General features: G+C 38.2%; 1 protein-coding gene across 1 annotated transcript in view; it reads left to right on the top strand.

Annotated features, from left to right (window-relative positions):
• The first annotated feature begins 1,046 nt into the window (after positions 1–1,046).
• CD84 (CD84 molecule) overlaps positions 1,047–16,218 on the top strand; it is a 49,703-nt gene continuing 34,531 nt past the window's right edge. The window contains 1 exon segment of the mRNA XM_033093652.1: positions 1,047–1,105. Coding sequence (XP_032949543.1) covers positions 1,060–1,105 — 46 coding nt within the window. The 5' untranslated portion in view covers positions 1,047–1,059.

Here is a 16,218-nt window from a genome sequence, read left to right on the forward strand (position 1 = left end):
TACCCCTCAGCCAGCCACCACCAGAGACTCTCCCAGTCAGAAAGTCTCGATAAACCTATGTCATGCACTCAGCCACCTGGTGTGTTGTTTGGGATTGCAGTTTCTCAGGCACAAATCTTAGAACAACTAGGACTCAGTCTGAACACTGGCTGAGGGCTCCTGTAAGGGGGAAAGGCTGTACATAATCTTATTTCACCCCAAGTCTCAGGGACTGGTTTCTCAGCTTCCTCAGCACTCCGCAAAAGAGCTGGGTTCAAGTTCAAATTGCTTGGCTTTGGGGCCGAAATATTTACACATATTACCATCCCTGACACCCCACACATATAAAAGGCCTTTGTTATCTTCTAACAGGGAGTAGGGGGGCCTCTATTAGAGAGTAATCCTGTGTTTCCTTCAGTTCAATCATAATATAATTACATTATATATTATATACATTATATACATAATTTATGTAACATATAATTATATAGAATATAATTATTACATAAATAATTTTGTATAATAGAACTACATGTAATCCTATTATGTATTATTATATAACTATAATTATATAATATTAGTAGCTACCATTTATGAAGCTCCCCTCCTGACAGCATATTCTTCCTATTCCCTATCCCCACCATCTTTTGCCTAATAACACTAACTTACTCTTCATATCTGTCTCAGCTTGATTGTCAGTTCCTTCAGAAAGCCTTCCCCACACTCTCCCAGTTCCCCATATTTTCTCTACTGAAACACTTAACATACTATGTTGGAATTGTCTGTTTAATTGTTGATCTCCTCAACAAGAGGAGAGATCAATTGCTTTGTTGCTCTTTATATTGCCAGTGCCTAGAATAGTGCCTGTCACATAGTAGACATTCAATAAATATTTGTTGAATAAATAATTAATGCTAGACACTTTGTTATATAATAGGAAAAAAACAGCATAATATATAGACCAATGTTTCCAAAATCAGTTAGTTCACACTTCCTTTTTAAAGCGCTGATAGGAACAAAAAAACTCAAGTGAAAATGACTCTGCTGGAAGAGTGCCATTCTAGGCACAGACCCTGGAAGATGGCTCAGCACTACTTATGGATCTTGCTCCTTTGCCTGCAAACCTGTAAGTTCTGACCCTTACTGATTCCCGCCTAGTTTTCTGTTAAATTTTAGAGATTGTCCTTAAGAAAGACATTGAAATGCCCTTTTGATCTGTTTTAACAGAAACACCCTGGGTCTCAAAAGGAATCCAACTGGATGAGGGGAGACTTAAGATCCTAATTGTTTTTCACCTTTAGAGTTTATATTTCTGAATTTAGTCTGTGTCCAGTCTCTAAAGACCTGAGACAAACACTTCTGCTCAGGAGAGTTAGCACTTGGTAGACCCACTCTGAAAGCACAGCAAAAGAATAAAAATCCAAAACCTTGAAAACAAACTTAAAAACAGTTTCTTTTTAGCATTAGAATGTGTTGTATAGTTTTTGACAGATATATATGTCCTTCCCAACTTTATTTCGTTGCTTTATCAGATTAGAGTGGTACATGACTATAATTATCATTTTAAAAATTTCATCTCTAGAAGCTCCCTTTATTTTCAAAGCACATTCAATGTGATTGTTCTGCTTCTATCTTCCAAAAATTCTCTAAAACAAATGAGGAAGAGGTTATTTTCCCTATATTACAAATTCATTAGGTCTCAAAAAAATGGAGGATTTGAACTAAAAACTCTGTTTTTCTTACTTATGGCTTAACAGTAAACTATAAAGGACAGATGAATATTATTTGTTGTTAGTACAAAGAAAACTATGTAACACTAACAGTTCTGGGAGTGTTTTGTCATTGTATATATTATTTCATTAAATCTAAACAATTGCCTTTTTTATATAAATTCAAGTATGTTTGGCATTTCTAAACGTACTTGTATTATCTCTTACCAGCTCTGAAAATGCACTAGCAAATTCCTGGCATGAGTTAGAAAACAGAGATCTAGTGGGTTAGGATTTCCTGAAAAGGTAGAATAAATGCACTTTCTGGTCTCTCTAGTTCTCTTGACCATTTAAAGTTGTAGCTCTTTTAATTTGAGCTTCATGGAGATTGCAACCACTAGGCAAGCCAAGTTTTTGGAGTCTATGCTACTCACCCTGACATGGCAGATAGAAAATGCAAGTAGATAGGGAAAAAAGTTGGAAAGAACCTAAGTAGAAATCTAGGGATGTCCCCAATCTTCCAGAGAAGGGTGGCATTTGCGGTCACTTAATATGCAAAGCATTCTACAATTTTTATGCCTACATTCTCATGTGATCCATACTAAAACCACTGCAATAAGCAAGATAGATATTATTAATCATATCATGCAAAAAAAGTACAAATTAAGATTAGGTTAAACAATTTCACCTGAAATTTTATAGCCTAAAATTGAAAGTTGATAATGGACATTGGTTTCTCTAATCCCAAAGCTATAGTTCTTTCTGCTCCACACTTTTTCTGACCTCTTCACTCGTTAAGTTTTCAAATCCTTGATGCTCTTCAAGGCCTAAAACATGCTAAAAGACAGCTGTATGACACACTTGCTTCATTTACTGAACCTGAAATTGAAGTTGTCAAATCAACTAGTAATCATTCATTAGCTTTGTGACCTTGGGAAAGTTATATAAGCTCAACCTGTTGTTTTGACTTCAAAATGGGGAAACTTTTTAATTCCAGCAGTTGATACATACTACAGTAGGATTGTTTTGAGAATCAAAATGATAATTCATGTATAACACTTGGCATAGTACCTGAATATAGTAAGTGCTTAACAAATATTAGCTAAAGCTATTGTATTCCACCCTCACTTTTCCCATAGTATTAGGAAGAGCCAGGGCTTTATTGTACAGAGATCCTGGGCACGGCTCCTCTGTTTGGGATGATCCAAGAAACATGAGCAGGAGAAAAGGTGTTGGGAGTTTGAGCTCAGGTGTGGGTTGTTGGGGTTCTGGAAGAGGAAACCAGGTGTGAGATATTCATTTTGTCAGCGACCCATGAAATCAGGGGTGGAGGCTTATTTTTATAGAAGTAAAACCAGAAGTACTTTCACATACATTTTCCTTTGCTGAATGGATCTGTTTGCCACTTAAAGGTTATTCCATAAACATTTCCTGGCAAAGGTGGTTCCTTATGTTTAGTATTGGGCTTATGAATTAACACTGATTTCATGCACTTCCCTGGAACTCAGAGCAGTTGAAGCAGTGGAGAAAGGAAGTTAGGAATCCCCCTTTTCCCTTGAAATCACTGAAATAAGAGAAGTCTGAGTGTGTGAACTCATGCCTCTTCCATGTTGGAAAATTTTTTTCTAAGAACTGAGACTCAGAAGCTTATGTTCTGATCTCAACTTTCTCATCATGACTTGTGAACCCTGTGACTCTGGCTGTCCCTCCAATTATCCTACCAGCCACCCACCCTCTAGGTTAGAAGACAGGAGAGTCCACTTTTACTCCATGACCATTTCCCTCTACATGTTTTCTCTACATGTAATTTTAATTCTTCCTTTTCTCTACATCTTTCTTGCTTCAGTTTCTTCAACCCTTTCCCTTGCTCTCTTCTCCTATCTCCCATCAATAATAGTAATAACTAACCATTTATGGTGCAAATACTACATGTCTAGCATTACTTTAAGTAGTCTACATTTATTAATTTATTTAATCCTCACAATACCCTATGAAATGGGTACTATTAATATCTCAAGTTTACAGGTAAAAACATTGAGACACAGAAAACTGGAGGTCATTTACCCAAAAAGTGGAGGAAGTAGGATTTGACTTTCTGTGTCTCTAGATTTAACCACTGTCTTTACCCACTGCAAAGCTGAAGGGGATTAAATGTTGTCTTTACTATTGATTTTTACCACATTTGGGGATTTCTCAGTGATAATTTATTCCCAGCAAGACAGAATTATTCAGGGAGAGACTGGGACTGTCTCTACACCCACCTGTAGAGGAGGGTGGGATTGGTGAGCAGACCTTCACAAATAACAAAAGTTTAGGCATGCCAACAGGCACAATATCCAAGTAAATAACCATATCTAGACACAGTTCAAGCACCATTCACATCAATATGATTTGCGTTAACCTGAAGTACCTTCTTAAAAATAAACAACGGTCCAATATCAACAAGGTCTTGAGTTCTATCTAATATTGAGCACAGTCATGGAGCATTTCAGCAGTTGAGACTTAAAAGGCCAAGAAGTGGGGGCGGACCGGTGGCTCAGTTGGTTAGAGCACGAGCTCTGGGCAACGGGGCTGCTGGTTCAATTCCCACATGGGCCAGTGAGCTGTGCCCTCCACAACTAGAATGGAGTCAATGAGTTGCCACTCAGCTGCCAGGTGGCCAGATGGCTCAGTTGGTTGGAATGCTGCAGGCTCTTAAACACAAGGTGGCCGGTTCGACTCCTCGACTCCCGCAAGGGATGGTGGGCTGCATCCCCTGCAACTAACAATGGCAACTGGACCTGGAGCTGAGCTGTGCCCTCCACAACTAAGATTGAAAGGACAACAACTTGACTTGGAAAGGTCCTGGAAGTACACACTGTTCCCCAATAAAGTCCTGTTCCTTTCCCCAATAAAATAAAATAAAAAGTCCAAGAAGTGAGTAGGCCCATCTGGATATCTGTCCATGAATAATTAAGTCCTGTCCATCATCCTGGGTGTTAGAGACAGAATTTCGTGCCTGGAGAAGAGTCCTGGCAGGAGCTACTTGCCATTGGTCCAAAGTCCTTGCAGAGAAAACCTTCGAGACAAACATAAAGCCTTTGTACTAGAAAGAGATTTGAGCAGATACTCAGAAAGGGCTCAAAAGCAGAAGCCCAATTATAGAAATGGAAAAATATATTCTGTATTTGAGTATCAGCTCAAAAATCCAGTTTCCAAATAGGCTGGGAAGCTTGCATCCTTGTGATAACACAAGACTCCAGTAGGAGGGAGTAAAGACCCTACATGTCAGCCTGATAGTCGGAAACAGTCCTGGAGATCATGGTGACTGACAAAAAAGCCAGCGTGCCTTCAGAGTAGAAGCCCAAAAGTTAGTCCCTGGCTACTCAGGATACTCAAATATTTCCTGAAACAAAACTTTCTTGTCTTGAACCTCAGAGAAGTATGAATCTGCAAGTTTGGAAGTAACTAGGCTGATTTAGGTGGAAACTGGAAAAGAAAGAGGTATGAGCAATCAGTTTGGGGACTGATGTAGTACCTACATTTTTTTGTTATACTCAATTTTTCATTATACACCAAGAGAGGGAAGTAGTGATAAAAGAGTGGGTGGCCAAGATCTTATCTCTGTTTTGAGAATTAGTGTTTGTTTTGAAGATGCAGATTCAAGTCAACCCAAATCTCAATAAAGATGATACAAGGTGTGATAAAAAAAATATGCTTAAATTAAAAAAAACAGATGATGTCATAGAAATGATGGCACGAAGTGAGACTCTTGAAATCTCCCCTGGAATTTACAACAAATTGAACAACTATAATTCCACAAAGGACCCTTGCAGAGAAAACAGGCAAGACTAAGAGACGCACAATTGAAATCATCTAAAGGTGGACAAATTGGGCGTGGGACGTGGGAAGTGCACAGACGCAGGCCATGCAGGTACATGAAGCAGACCGAGCTTGGAGCTCCAAGCTCCCTGCATTCTTGAGCTACCGCAGTCACTGGAGAGGACAAAATTCAGAATGCTAGCACTCCCCTTATGGCCCACAGTCCCACCTGAGCGATCAGCATATACTACAGCTTAACCCAATGTGCTCACGGCAGAGACCTTAGAGCAAAGACCGAGGGAAGAAGGGTGAAAACAGAGATTTAAACCCTCATTGCCAAGCAGAGGATGGAAGGCTTAGGCACAGAGCCCAGCCAACCCTTCCCTACCCTCCCAGAGCTAACCCCACCCTTACCCTCCCAGTGCTAAAAGTGGAATGGTAGTACTGTCACATCAAAAGAACAGAATATTTGCAGTTCCGAGAACTGCGGCCTGCAGCCAGACTCACAGCCCAACCAGTTCTGGCGAAGGGCAGGGAGCCCTGGGTGCAGAATGGGCTGTGCTGGTAGTTGCTGCCATTGCTCACAGCCACCTCTCACAACCCCACTCTGTCCCCACCCCCACCTATCTGGGCAGATCCCTGCTGGAGTAAACAGAGCCACTGGAACACACAGGCCCTGAATCTGATGCAGGAAGAGCTCCTCCGTTGGGGGAGGCAGTGCCCTGAGACCTAGGCATCCTGCTCACAGAGGAGAGGCCCACTTTCCATGGAAAGCGCCCATTGTGTGAGAACCTGGAACAGTGCAGAGAAAATGTAACACTACACATGAGAGAGAATTAAAGGCTGCAGTTGAAAAGAAAATAAAGTATTCTACCAACACCTACTGGCAAGCAAAGGAAAGACCTCTTCCTACCAACCTGTTGCAGAACCCACTCCTGTAGATGCCTATGAAAAGAAATAATAATTTACTAACTGCCATGAATAACCAAGGTAACAAGGCAACTAAGAAAGAAAATGAAAAGTCTCCAGAAAATGAACTTAAAGACATGGAAATATGTGACTTAATGACAGAGAATTCAAGATAGTAGTTCTGAAAAAACTCAATGAGATACAAGAAAACACACACAAGCAGGTTAATGAACTCAGAAACACAATCAAAGAACAAAATGAACATTTCACCAAAGGGTATGAAATTTTAAAAAAGAACCAACTAAAATTTCTGAAGATTAAATACTCAATTAAAGAAATGAAGAATGAAATAGCCAACGTAGGTAATAGAGCTGACCAGATGGAGGAAAGAATCCTTGACATCGAAGATAGAAATCTGGAAATGACACAGATGGAAGAAGAGAGAGACTTGAGAGTTAAAAGAAATAAAAGAACTCTACAAGAACATTCTAATACCATCAAAAAGAGCAATATAAGAATAATGGTCATACCAGAAGGAGAACAAAGAGAGAAGGGAACAGAGAGTATATTCAATGAAAACGTCCTAAACATGTGGAAAGAACTGGATCCTCGAATCCAAGAAGCAAATAGAACACCTAATCATCTCAACCCCAACAGGCCTTCTCCAAAGGCCTTCAATACAATACATTGTATTGAAGCTGTCTAAAATTAACAACAAAGAAAGAATCCTCAAGGCAGCCAGGGAAAAGAAGACGATAACCTACAAAGGAAAGCCCATTAGATTATCATCAGATTTTTCAGCAGAAACTCTACAAGCCAGGAGTGAGTGGAACCAAATATTCAAACTATTGAAAGAGAGAAATTATGAGCCAAGAATAACATACCCAGCAAAGATATCCTTTAGATATGAAAGAAGAATAAAGACCTTTCCAGACATTCAGAAGCTAAGGAAATTTTCTAACACACAACCTGCACTACAAGAAGTACTGCAAGAGGCTGTTTGATTAGCATAAATAGGGATAATTTGTGACAACAAAAACATAAAATATCTGAACCAACATAAGGGATTGGAGAAAATAAGCATGCTGAAGAAAATGGAATACTCTAAATATGAAACTTTCTTTTAAATAAACTTAAGATAGCCACTCAAAAATAAAAAATCCAGAAATGAAATGTACAACATAATTAAAGAACAGAGGGAAAACCATAGAATACCACCACAGCTGAAAAAATGGACAGCAACAAAAAGGCAAGGAAACAATGGAGACACAGTCCTACCAGAAAACCAAAGATGGAATGATAGGAAATCCTCCTATATCAACAATCACCCTAAATGTAAATGAACTAAACTCACCAGTAAAAAGGCACAGAGTAGAAGATTGTACTGAAAAACTAAACCGAACCATATGCTGCCTCCAGGAGACACATCTCAGCTACAAGGACAAATATAGACTTAAAGTGTAAGGGTGGAAACTGACATTCCCAGCAAATGGTATCCAGAGAAAATCAGGTGTAGCCATTTTGATATCAGATGAAACAGACTTCAGTATAAAAAAGGTAACAGAGACAAAGATGGACATTTCATAATGGCAAAGGCGACTATACAACAAGAAGACATAACAGTCATCAATATTTATGCTCCCAATCAGGGAATACTGAAATATGCCAACAACTACTAACAGAACTAAAGGGAGAAATTGACCAAAATGCAGTTATAGTAGGAGACCTAAATACATCATTGACTGCTATGAACAGATCATCCAAACAGAAAATAAATTTTAAAAATATCAGCCCTAAATGACACATTAGATGAAATAAACATAATTGACATTTATAGAGCACTTCATCCTAGAACATCAGACTATGCATTTTTTTCTAGTGTACATGGAACATTCTCAAGGATAGACCATATACTGGGACATAAAACTAGCCTCAGAAAATTTAAGAAGATTGTAATCATCCCAAGCATACTCTCTGATCACAAGGTTTTGAAATTGGATATCAATCGCAAATATAAAACAGGAAAAACCACAACTATGTGGAGATTAAATAAAATACTTTTAAGGAACAACTGGGTCAAAGTAGAAATAAGAAGAGAAATAAAAAAATACATAGAAACAAATGAAAATGAAAATACATCCTACCAAAATGTCTGGGATGCAGCAAAAGCAGTTTTAAGAGGAAATTTATATCATTACAAGTCTACCTCAAGAAACAAGAAAAATCCCAGATAAACAACCTCACAATGAACTAGAACTAGAAAAAGAACAAATGAAACCCAAAGTCAGCAGAAGGAAGGAAATAATAAAAATCAGAGCAGAGCTGAACTAAATGAAATAGAGAACAAAAAGACTATAGAAAAAAATTAATGTAACAAAGAGCTGGTTCTTTGAAAAGATTAATAAAATTGACAAATTCTTGGCAAGACTTGCTAAGATAAAAAGAGAAAAGACACAAATAAAACAAAATCAGAAATGAAAGGGGGAAGTTATCACAGATGCCACAGAAATACAAAGGATTATTCAAGAATACTATGAAAGACTATATGCCACCAAATTTAATAATCTAGAAGAAATAGATAAGTTCTTAGAAACATATAGTCTTCCTAGGCTGAATCATGAAGAACTGGAAAATCTGAATAGACCAATCACCAGTAAGGAAATTGAATCAGTCATCCAAAACCTTCCCAAAAGCAAAAGTCCAGGACCAGATGGCTTCACTAGTGAATTCCACCTGTCCTACTCAAGCTCTTCCAAAAATTGAAGAAGAGCCAATACTCTAACTCATTTTATGAGGCCAAAATTACCCTGATACCAAAACCAAGTAAGGATGACACAAAAAAAGAAAATTACAGACCAATATCTCTGATAAATACAAATGCAAAAATCCTGAACAAAATTCTAACAAATCGAATGCAATAGTACATTAAAAAGATTTTACATGAGGACCAAGTGAGGCACAAGGATGGCTCAACACATGCAAATCAATCAATGTGATACATCATATAAACAAAATAAAGGACAAAAATCATAGGATTATATCAATAGATACAGAAAAAGCGTTTCACAAGATACAACATCCATTTATGATTAAAGCACTTAATGAAATAGGTATAGAAGGAAAATACCTTAACATAATAAAGGCCATGTATGACAAACCCTCAGCTAATATCATAATTAACGGTGAAAAACTGAAGCCCTTTGTTCTATGTTCAGGAACACAACGGGGCTGTTCCGCTATCACCTCTGCTTTTCAACATAATGTTGGAAGTCCTCGCCAGAGCAATCAGGAAAGAGAAAGAAATAAAAGGCATCCAAACTGGGAATGAAAAAGTTAAATTGTCACTTTTTGCAGATGACATGATACTATATGTATATAGAAAACCCTAGACTCCACCAAAAAGCTATTAGAAACAATAAATGAAGACAATAAAGTTGATGGCTACAAAATCAAAATACAAAAATACATTGCATTCCTATATACTAACAATGAAATCTCAGAAAAAGAAATAAATAAACAATTCCTTTTGCAACTGCAATGAAAAGAATAAAATACATAGGAATAAACTTAACCAAGGATGTGAAAGACCTATATGCTGAAAACTATAACACATTTTTAAAAGAAATTGAAGAAGACACAAAGAAATGGAAAGACATTCTGTGCTCACGGATTGGAAGAATCAACATAGTTAAAATGGCCATATTGCCCAAAGCAATATACAGATTTAATGCAATCCCCATCAAAATCCCAATGGCATTTTTTAAAGAAATAGAACAAAATAATCACCATATTTTTATGGAACCATAAAAGACCCCAAACGGCCAAAGCAATCCTAAGAAAAAAGAACAATGCTGGAGGTATCACTCCTTGATTTCAGCTTGTATTACAGGGCAACAATAATCAAAACAGTATGATATTGGCAGAAAAATAGACACACAGACCAATGGAATAGAATTGAGAACCTAGAAACAAACCCACATAAATATGGACAGATAATTTTTGACAAAGAAGCCAAAAACATACAATGGAGAAAAGACAGCTTCTTCAATAAATGGTGCTGGCAGAATTGGAAAGCCACGTGCAAAAGAATGAAACTAGACTGCTATCTGTCACCATGTACCAAAATTAATTCAAAATGGATCAAAGACTTAAGCATAAGACCTGAAACAATAAACTGCATAGAAGAAAACATAGGTGCTAAACTTATGGACCTTGGGTTCAAAGAGCATTTTATGAATTTGACTCCAAAGGCAAGGGTAGTAAAAGCTAAAATAAACGAATGGGACTATATCAAACTTAAAAGCTTCTGCACCGCAAAAAACAAAAAAACAAAAACCCATCAATAAAATAAAAACGCAACCAACAAAATGGGAGAAGATTTTTGCAAACAACACCTCCAATAAGGGGCTAATATCCAAAGTATATAAGGAATTCATAAAACTCAATAACTAAAAAAAAAAAAAAAATCCAATTAAAAAATGGGCAGAGGACTTAAAGAGACATTTCTCCAAAGAGGACATACAAATGGCCAAGAGACGTATGAAAAAATGTTCAACATCACTCACTAATCATCAGAGAAATGCAAATAAAAACCACAATGAGGTATCACCTCACCCCAGTTAGAATGGCTGTCATCAACAAGACAAACAGTAACAAGTGTTGGAGAGGCTGTGAAGAAAAAGGAACCCTCAAACACTGTTGGTGGGAATGAAGATTGGAGCAGCCGCTATAGAAGGTAGTGTGGAGGTTCCTCAAAAAATTACGAATTGAATTACCATATGACCCAGCAATCCCTCTCCTGGGTATCTACCCAAAAAAATCTGAAAACATTTATCCATAAAGACAAGTGCTCAAATGTTCATTGCAGCTTTATTTATGGTGGCCAAGACATGGAAACAACCAAAGTGTCCTTTGATAGATGAATGGATAAAGTAGTTGTGGTATTTATATACACAATGGAATACTATTCTGCTATAAGAAAAGATGAAATAGTATCATTTGCGACATGAATGGAGTTTGAGATTATAATGCTCAGCAAAATAAGTCAGACAGAAAAAGTCGAGAACCATATGATCTCACTGATATGTGGTATATAAAACTGAAAACAACAAAAGAACAAGACAAACAAATGAAGAAACAAAAACTCATAGACACAGTGGTTACCAGAGGTTAAGGGGGAAGGGAGTGGTAGATGAGGGTAAAGGGGTCAAATATATGGTGATGGAAAGAGAACTGACTCTGGGCGATGAACACACAATGTGGTATATATATATAGATGATGTATTACAGAATTGTATACCTGAAATCTATGTAACTTTACTAACAATTGTTACCCCAATAAACTTTAATTAAAAAAAATTATTACAGTAAAAGACACATTGCTATTAATCTCCCTCAATATACTCCCCTTGCTTCCATCACACTTATCCCATCATTCTTGCCACTTTCTGAAGCAGTTCTGGAAGTCCTCTTTCATGAGTGTCCTTGGTTGCACTATCATGGCTGCCTTGATGTATTGAATCATTTTGACTTTGGGGAAGAGCCAGAAGTCGCACAGTGCCAGATCTGGTGAATAAGGTGGATGAGGACACACTGTAATATTTTTATTTGACAGAAATTGACATACCAGAAGCAACACATGACACAGAGCATTGTCATGATGAAGGATGAAACCATTCGCCCATTTCATGTTAATTTGTTGTTCGTGATCCATGATTTATGGCACACTTTAAAACACACCTTTGCTCAACCATGGCTCACACCCAACTGACTACACTGAACAAATTGAAACTTGTCACACACTGTTACTAAGGTTCGATGTCTCAATTCCTGCCTTTTCATTGGATGGCACTTGGAAGCAGCATTCACCATATTTTGTGACCACGGTGGTTAAGATTCACTGTATTGTTTGATCACACCTCATATAAAGTTAAAAATGTAACAGAATATACTATATTGTATGGGGGTGGTAGTTTTCGTTCCTTAAAACCTCATGACCAAAGAGTTTCCAGCCTCGTGGAGAATGAGGCTGGAAAACCAGCTACTCAACCTTTTGCTTTTTTTTTCTCTCTATTTCCCTTCACTCAGTATGGCTGGTTATAAACAACTCTCTTGAGTGCCACAGGGTGCAGCTATCTCTAAGTTGCCCTTGCAGGCCTGCAACTCAGGGAGATTCCATCACCATTTATTGATCTAGGAGACAGTGGCTAAGATAAGAGGAGGGGAAGGTTAGCTAGTGCCACCCGCCATAAAAAACAACAACAAAATACTTAAAGGATCCTTACTTAAAGCATCTTTCAAAAAGGAGAGGGTTTAGGTAGCTGTTAAGCAACAATACACTCTTCCTCATTTCCACTCTCATTAATAGATAGATATGCGTTGACATTCTTTAACATTTCCTCAATACTTCAACTCTTCTTTGTCCGTTAAGAATTGCTTGGGAGTATGATTTTAATCTCTGTAACAGTGCTTCTTTGTTTTATACAACAAGCACATAGAGTGTCTAGTGTATGCCAGGCACTTTTCTAACAGTTTTATAAATATTAATTCATTGAATTTTCAAACACTTCTATGAGGCAAGTGCTCCTGTTAGCTTCACTTTAAAGCTGATAAAACTGAGGCAAAGAGGTTGCTAACTTTCCCAAGGTCTTGTGGCTAATACCTGACAGGGCCAGGATTAAACTCAGGTAATATGACTCTTTATCACTAAATCATGGTGCCTCACATGGGAGCAGATAGAGGGTGATCCTCATGGCAAGACCCTCTATGGGGTCTCTAGATTCTTCTCCATTGGTATACACACGTGAGAGCACTTTCACTTCATTTCATCCTCATAACTCCTCAAGTGGAAGGGCATATATTTTTTATTTAATTTACCAACTAGAATCCTGAGACAGCAGGTAGCTGATTTATTCATGTCATTTAGCTAGTTGGTAACAAAGCCTCAACTAGAATATGTTTCTTGATCCTTAGTTCAGGACCCACATTGTGAATCTCCATCTTGTGGACCTATGCAAAAAAATTTTTTTTGCAAATAGCATGAGAATATTGAATAGAAAGAAGTTACATTTAGCCAACTGTTCCTTCTTATTAATCAGTTCATACCCTGAACCTTCCACAACAAGATACAGGGACCAGTAAAGAGTTCTCTCTTGCCCTCACTCTTTCTCATGCTCTGAGTTTTTCTGCCTTGCTTTTTGTTGCTAGAAAAAAGGTAATTGGGTCAGCAGCCAAAAAAGTATTCATTCTTTCAACAAACATTTAATAATCATCTACTTAGTTGCTAGGGAAATGGTAGTGACAAAAACAAAGATTCTGCATTCATGGTAATTACATTCTAGTGGGGTGGGGGCTGGGGAAGACGATAAATCGATATATACATACAATGCTTTCATAGTGATGCTATGAAGAAAAATAAAGTAAAGCAAGACAATAGAGAGTGATGGGAGGGGATTGCTGCTTCAAACATGGTGATCAGAAAACCTCCCTCTGATGAGATGACATTGGAGCAGAGTTTCACAGTGAAGGAGTGCTGGAAAGAGTGTTGTTGAAAAGGAGAACAGCAAATGCAAAATCTCTAAGACAACAGCCAAGTGTTTCTGGCCTGTTTGAAGAAGGAGGAAGCCAGTGTGGTTAGAGTGAGGGAGGGAGAAAAGGTAGGAAATGAAAAGAACAAGGGAGGGGCCAGAACAAGTAGGGCTTAGTAAATGATGATGGCAAAGAGTATGAAAAGAGACTAGGGAGCTCCCCATAGCCCCAAGTGGACATTGTCTTTGTTTTTAATAGAATCTAAGGAGAACTATGAGGTTTTAGGTCTAATTGCCCTCTTCATTGTCATAAATGTTTTATATTTCAAAATATTTTTAAATTCTACCCAATACTTCTTTAGTAAGTTCCTCCTGCTCAGCTCTGAAGAATTTCTCTCTCAGTTAAAGTCCTCCTGCCCCATTAATATTTCTAACCCAGACAAAGTTTCTGATTTTTTCCCCAAATACCTTTCTTTTTCTCATAATCTCTATTGCCTTCTTCCAGTTAGTGGTTTTTGGCAGCTACTTTTTCATGAACTGTACATTTGTAAAGTCCATCCATACACATGGATTCATTAAGGGAAACAGAAGTTACTATCTAATGCACAGAAAGGCATATTAGGCTGGGAAAGGTGCCAACTTTCCTTCCAGGATGGGAAGTCCACCTCCAATAAGCAGCTTGTCCACAGTGCTCTTTGTCCAAGCTGATGTCATCCTTCCCCTTGGGTTCCCTCTCACCATAACTATCTAGGGGGCATAATGAAGGTATTTTTCTATTTATGCCCACACCTTAGGGTTCCATTCTTTTTTTGCCTTTGCTTCTCTTCGAGAAGCACTGCCTTTCTCCTAACCTTCCCTTCTGGGTTCTGGCATATGACAATCAGGAAACTACACTCACTGGGAGATGTTATAAATGTGGGTCACCTCTTCTTCACTGAGCTCCCAAGGCTGCTCAGCAATCCTTTCATTGCCTTAATCAATCTCGGGTAGACTCCCCAGGGTGTTCCTTAAAATTTGCTCAAAAATTTCCTCAAATTTCCTCAAAAATTTGTACATTTCCTCAAAATTTGTACATTCATCAAATAATAATAGCAACTACCATTTGTATGTGTCAGGCAGTTTGCTAAGTGCCTTATCTTCTTCACAGTAGTAATAGTTATCCATATTTTAGAGGTGAGGAACTTGAGGATACAGAATGGTAATAATTTTCTCAAGATAATACAACTAGGTTCAAAACCTGTGCTCCTAATCTTTTTATTTCCTAGCTAGTTCCACCCTGGCCTCTTTACACTTGTCAGATAGTCTCACCTCCTACATTGCTAAAGAGATGAAGGCCATCAAGCATAAGTGTCTTCTATTTTATCCACTCTATCATAAAGTGTCCACTATGTATCAAACACCTTCTGTCTGTGTTCACAACAATCTATAAGGCAGGCATTATCATACCCCATCTTGTAGTAAAGTGAGACAAAGTCTCAGTAAATGGCAGGGACTGAACCTGGCTCAAACCTATGTTCTCTTCACCTCACCAAGAAGACCTTTCTTCTATCTCCACCTCCAACACCACCTCAAAATACTCTTATTCTTTCATTCATCCTTTCCTTTTTCCCTTCCACTTCAGAAGAAGGTATGGCCCTACCTGATTGGAAACCTATGCATATACCTTCCACTGCCCACCGTTTACCTTCCATCTTTAGTTCCACAACAGGTATTAGTGGCCTTTGTATAATGCACAGAGCTGGATCTGGGGATTTGAAGGTAAGCTCCCTGGACTCAACTCATTCACAGTGCCCAGAAACAGACACATGGATTCATAACTAGCACACAATTTGGCAACTACTATGAGAAAGAAACACAGAGTTGCAGAGAGCCCATGAGTAGAAGCAACTAACCTAAGGCAGGGCCAACCAGGGAAATCTCTATCTGCTCTCCCTTCATACCACCACTTCCCTATCAGTCTCTTCTATTTTGAAACAAAATCAAATAAATTAATTTTACTTGACTCTCTTGCTACTGTTCTATATGATCACCTGTCTTTCACTGTCAAGCTTCTTCACTTTCTTACCACCTATTCTTTCCTCAACCCTCTACACCCTGGCCTCCATTTGAATCATCTTACTTGCACTGTATTCTCAAAGGCCATCAATAACCTCCTAATAGACAAATCTAGGGGCCATTTTCAATCTTTATCCCACTTGAACACTCTGAATCAATTAGAAATCAGTAACAACCCCCTTCTTGAGACTCTTTCTCCTCTTGGGTCCCATGGCACTGTCCACTATTGGTGCCTGTCT

Source organism: Rhinolophus ferrumequinum, chromosome 22, assembly GCF_004115265.2.
Source record: "Rhinolophus ferrumequinum isolate MPI-CBG mRhiFer1 chromosome 22, mRhiFer1_v1.p, whole genome shotgun sequence".
In the NCBI taxonomy this organism is placed as follows: domain Eukaryota; kingdom Metazoa; phylum Chordata; class Mammalia; order Chiroptera; family Rhinolophidae; genus Rhinolophus; species Rhinolophus ferrumequinum.